At 68.0% G+C, this 4,004-nt stretch overlaps 2 protein-coding genes across 2 annotated transcripts in view; both read left to right on the top strand.

Moving 5' to 3' along the window:
- The first annotated feature begins 1,006 nt into the window (after positions 1-1,006).
- B3GNT3 (UDP-GlcNAc:betaGal beta-1,3-N-acetylglucosaminyltransferase 3) lies at positions 1,007-2,208 on the top strand. Its single transcript, XM_019548060.1, has one exon. The coding sequence runs from the start codon at positions 1,016-1,018 to the stop codon at positions 2,168-2,170; it is 1,155 nt and encodes a 384-aa protein (XP_019403605.1). The 5' UTR covers positions 1,007-1,015; the 3' UTR covers positions 2,171-2,208.
- A 1,421-nt stretch (positions 2,209-3,629) lies between these two features.
- LOC109318699 (relaxin-3-like) overlaps positions 3,630-4,004 on the top strand; it is a 1,898-nt gene continuing 1,523 nt past the window's right edge. The window contains exon 1 of the mRNA XM_019548079.1: positions 3,630-3,883. Coding sequence (XP_019403624.1) covers positions 3,709-3,883 — 175 coding nt within the window. The 5' untranslated portion in view covers positions 3,630-3,708. The remainder of the gene's footprint in view (positions 3,884-4,004) is intronic.

Below are 4,004 nucleotides of genomic sequence, written 5' to 3'. Positions count from 1 at the left end.
GGCGAGGGTGGAAGTCGGCTATGGGCACAGCTACAGCCTGGGCTGGGGTTGGGCTACAGTGAGGTTTGGGTGCTCAGGGGCAGGGGTCTGGGCGAAAGGCTAGGACTGGGGTGTAGGGAGCCCTTCTGCCTGTGGCCAGGCTGGGGGTAGTAGCAGCCCACCAGATCTGAATGCCCGGAGAGAGGCTTCCTCCTACGTCCCCTAGCCAGCCGTTCGGGGTGGGTAGGGTGGAAGAGCAAAGTGCAATGCCACCCAGAGAGCTGCCAGCGCCTACCTGGCTTCTCCAGCGCCTGATCTCCTGGGGGCTGCCAGTGAGCGGGGTCTCCTGGGGCTCCCCGAGCTAAAAGCCCCCCCACCCCAGGGAGTGGGGGCCACAGGAGCAGAACTGGGAGCTGACCCCCAGCGGCTCCCCCTCCAGCTCTCGTGGGGGGGCCTGGCTCGGGCTGGGGGAGACGCAGGTTGTTTGCTGGGGCGGTGTCGGCCCCGGGGCGCTGGGGAGGCCGGTGAAGAGGCCCCAAGGTGGAGGTGTCACTGGCACGAGTGACGTGGCATTGTCCTCGGCTCCGAGGAAGTCGGGCGGGTGCTGCCAGGAGCTAGTTTCGCCTTGTCTCCAAAACTTCGCTCCTCTCCCTCCTTTCTTGTGCCCGACCCAGCTCAACCTGTCTGCCTCCCAACCTTGCCCCGAGGCACCTGCTTTACTGGTGCTTTAGTGTCCCACGGTGCTTTCCCCAGCAAAGACCTGCTAGTGCCCGGGCCCGCCTGCCCCTGCCTCCCTGCCTCCAGTGCCACCTTTGAGCATCCCCTGCTGACCCCCGGGGAGGGGTCCCAACCTGCCCAGGATGGCCTGATCCTGAGCTACGTGGAGCCCAGCGCTGTTGGCCCGGGTCTGCCTGTGGGTGTCCCCGCAGCCCCCAAGAGCCTGGTTTGGGGCCAAACTTTGGGCCCAAAGAAGCCCAGAGTATCCGGCGCCCGCATGCAGCTCCTCAGCCTGTCTGGGCCTGTCTTGCAGAAGACGATGCCCCGCGGGTGCCAGAAGCTGGAAGCCGTGGTCCTGGTCACCGTCGGGACCGCCGCGCTGCTCTTCCTCCTGCGAACCACCGGCAACAGCTCCGTGCCGTGGCAGGCCGGGGAGCCCGCCGTGACGCCCAGCGCCCAGCCGAGCCCCGAGCCCACCCTCGTGTCCCCGCGCCCCACGCCGGTGTGCCGGGAGAACGCCTCCGTGGCCAACCTCTCCGGCTTTGCCGGCCTGCCGGCCCACGTGAAGGACTTCCTGCGCTACAGGCACTGCCGCGAGTTCCCGCAGGTCCTGGACGTCCCTGGCAAGTGCGGGGGGCCCGAGGCATCCCGGGGCGTCTTCCTGATCCTGGCCATCAAATCGGCCCCCGCGAACTACGAGCGGCGCGAGATCATCCGCAAGACCTGGGGGGCGGAGCGGACGTACGCGGGCGCCCGCATCCGCCGCGTCTTCCTGGTGGGCACGGTCCTGGACCCCCGCGAGGCCTCGAAGCTGGACCAGCTGCTGCAGCTGGAGGCGGCGGAGCACGGGGACGTGCTGCAGTGGCGCTTCGTGGACAGCTTCTTCAACCTGACGCTCAAGCAGGTGCTGTTCCACACCTGGCTGGAGGCCCGCTGCCCCGGCGTCCGCTTCGTCTTCAACGGGGACGACGACGTCTTCGCGCACACCGACAACATCGTGCACTACCTACAGGGCATGGGGGACGAGGGCAGCGAGCGCCACCTCTTCGTGGGGCAGCTCATCACCAACGTCGGCCCCGTGCGCGCCAAGTGGAGCAAGTACTACGTGCCCGAGCAGGTCACCGCCGCCAAGCTCTACCCGCCCTACTGCGGGGGCGGGGGGCTGGTCATGTCCGGCTTCACCACCCACGCCATCTACCGCGAGTCCCTGAACATCGAGGTCTTCCCCATCGACGACGTCTACCTGGGCATGTGCCTGGAGAAGGCAGGGCTGGTCCCGGCTTCGCACATGGGCATCCGGACGGTGGGCTTCCACCTGCCCTCGGCCAAGCTGGCCGCCTTTGACCCGTGCTACTACAAGGAGCTGCTGCTCGTGCACCGGTTCGTGCCCTACGAGATGCTGGTCATGTGGCGAGCCCTCCACCAGCCGGGCCTGAAATGCGGGAGGAACCTGGAGGTCTATCGCAATGACTGAGGGGGACCCCAGGACTCCCGGGGAGGGGGCACCGGGGTGGAGGCCAGTCGGGTGCTGGCCCCAGGCAGCCGTGTTCCCCTGCGGCTCCGCCCCGCGTGGCCTTTCCGGGGTCCGGGCAAGGCTCTGCCCCTAAAATCCGTGGGCAGAAAGCGCCTGGGGTGTGGGCATGTTTGCTGGACCTGGGGTCCCTTGAAGTCCTCCCCTGCCTTGCACCCTGGGGGAGCTCGCACGGCTTTGGGGCAGGCCCCGCATGGCTTTCAGCCCCTCCTCTGAGCTGGCACCTCGTCTCTGAGCCCCCAGGCTTGTCCTTGCTGTGCTCAAGGGTGATTTTGGTTTTCCCCCCTCCACCGCCTGAGCTGCCTCGGGGCTCAGTGGCTAGGCAGCTGCTCAGCGGGGCCGCGGGCTGACCCCCAACCACGGCGCTGCCCCCCGCTCGGCGGGCCAGCTCATCCCAGGGGCGCCGACTGCTGCACCTTGGAGCCCGTTCCCGCGCGTCCCCAGCGCGGACAGGCGTTTGCACTTCCCAACAGCCCCCGTGCCTTTGTGCCGTGTCTGGCCACTGTGAATTAATAAAGGACTTATTTGGGTAACGAGCAGCTCCAAGCTTGGCTTCCTCCTGGCTAGGGGACAAGGGGGGCTGGTGGCATGACGGTGGGTGAAGGGAAGGAATTTGGAGCGCTTTGCTTGGCGGTGCTCCTTGCTCGCTGCTTGCCCGTCCTGCCTGCAGGGGAGGTGCATCCCAGCGGCAGCTGCAGGCTCAGAGAGTATTGCAGCTGTCCACGGCCCAGCCTGGGAATTTGGGGGCTCTGGTCCCCACACCCTGCACGGCGTGTTCAGGGGTCCCTGCTTCGCCCCTATCCTGATTTGCTCCCAACACCCCCGGGCAGCAGGCCGCGGGGCCTGGGCTTGGCGAGGAGCCCGGAGTTGGCCCGCAGGAAGGTCCTATCTGCAAGGGCCGGCCGTGAGCTGGGACGGGATGTGGCGTGGCGTGAAGCGCAAGGCCGGGCGATAGCCCTCGGGGCAGGGTTGCGGGTGCTTGCAAAGGCAAAGCAAGTTGGCGGATTCGCAGCCCAGATGGGACCCTGTGGTATGGGTGGGGGGTCCGGGCAACAGGGCACCGGACCCCTGGGGCCTGGGCTGGACAGGCCTGGGAAGGGGGACGCAACCACAGCGGGGACGTGGGGTGCAGCTCGGGTGGGGACCAAGGGAGAGGCTGTTGGAGGGAAGCGGTTGCGCCAGCTCCAAGGACGTGAGCCGTGCGGCTGTGTGCAGGGGGTGTTGCAGCCAGGAAGCCACTGGGAACAGGCAGTCTCACCCCGCGCCCTTGCTCAGCCCCTGCGGCCCCGGCCTGCCCCCGTTGCCTTGGGGAGCAGAGCAATGTCCCGGTGGCGGGCCGTGCCCAGGGCCAAGGCTGCCTCGGCTGCACCTCCCAGAGAGGGGATAAGAGCGGCCGGCAGGGAAGCTCAGAGCTGCAGGGACAGGGGTTCGGGCCCCAGCGGAGCTGCCCCCGGTCGCGGTGCCCTGGCCAGCCGTGAGCCATGCGCTGCTGGGTGGCTCTGGCCATCGTCGCCCTGATGGCGGGTCCCAACGTGGGCTCCACGGCGCAGGACGACCGCGTGGTGAAGCTGTGCGGCAGGGAGTTCATCCGAGCCATCGTCATCGCCTGCGGAGGGTCCCGGTGGAAGCGCTACCCCTGGAAGGGCACGTCCTCCGGTAAGTAGCTTGTGGCTGCGCCGTCCCTGGGGCTGGGAGCCGGGCTCTGCTGGGGGCTGTGGTTTCAGAGGGATGCACCCCCCCTTTCCCTTCCTGCCCTAAAGGGATGCATGGCAATGCT

The sequence above is a fragment of the Crocodylus porosus genome, unplaced genomic scaffold, assembly GCF_001723895.1.
Source record: "Crocodylus porosus isolate Cpor-Errol unplaced genomic scaffold, CroPor_comp1, whole genome shotgun sequence".
In the NCBI taxonomy this organism is placed as follows: Eukaryota; Metazoa; Chordata; order Crocodylia; family Crocodylidae; genus Crocodylus; species Crocodylus porosus.
The sequence above is the reverse complement of the archived record's forward strand: the minus strand, read 5'-3'. Positions and strand labels throughout refer to the sequence as shown.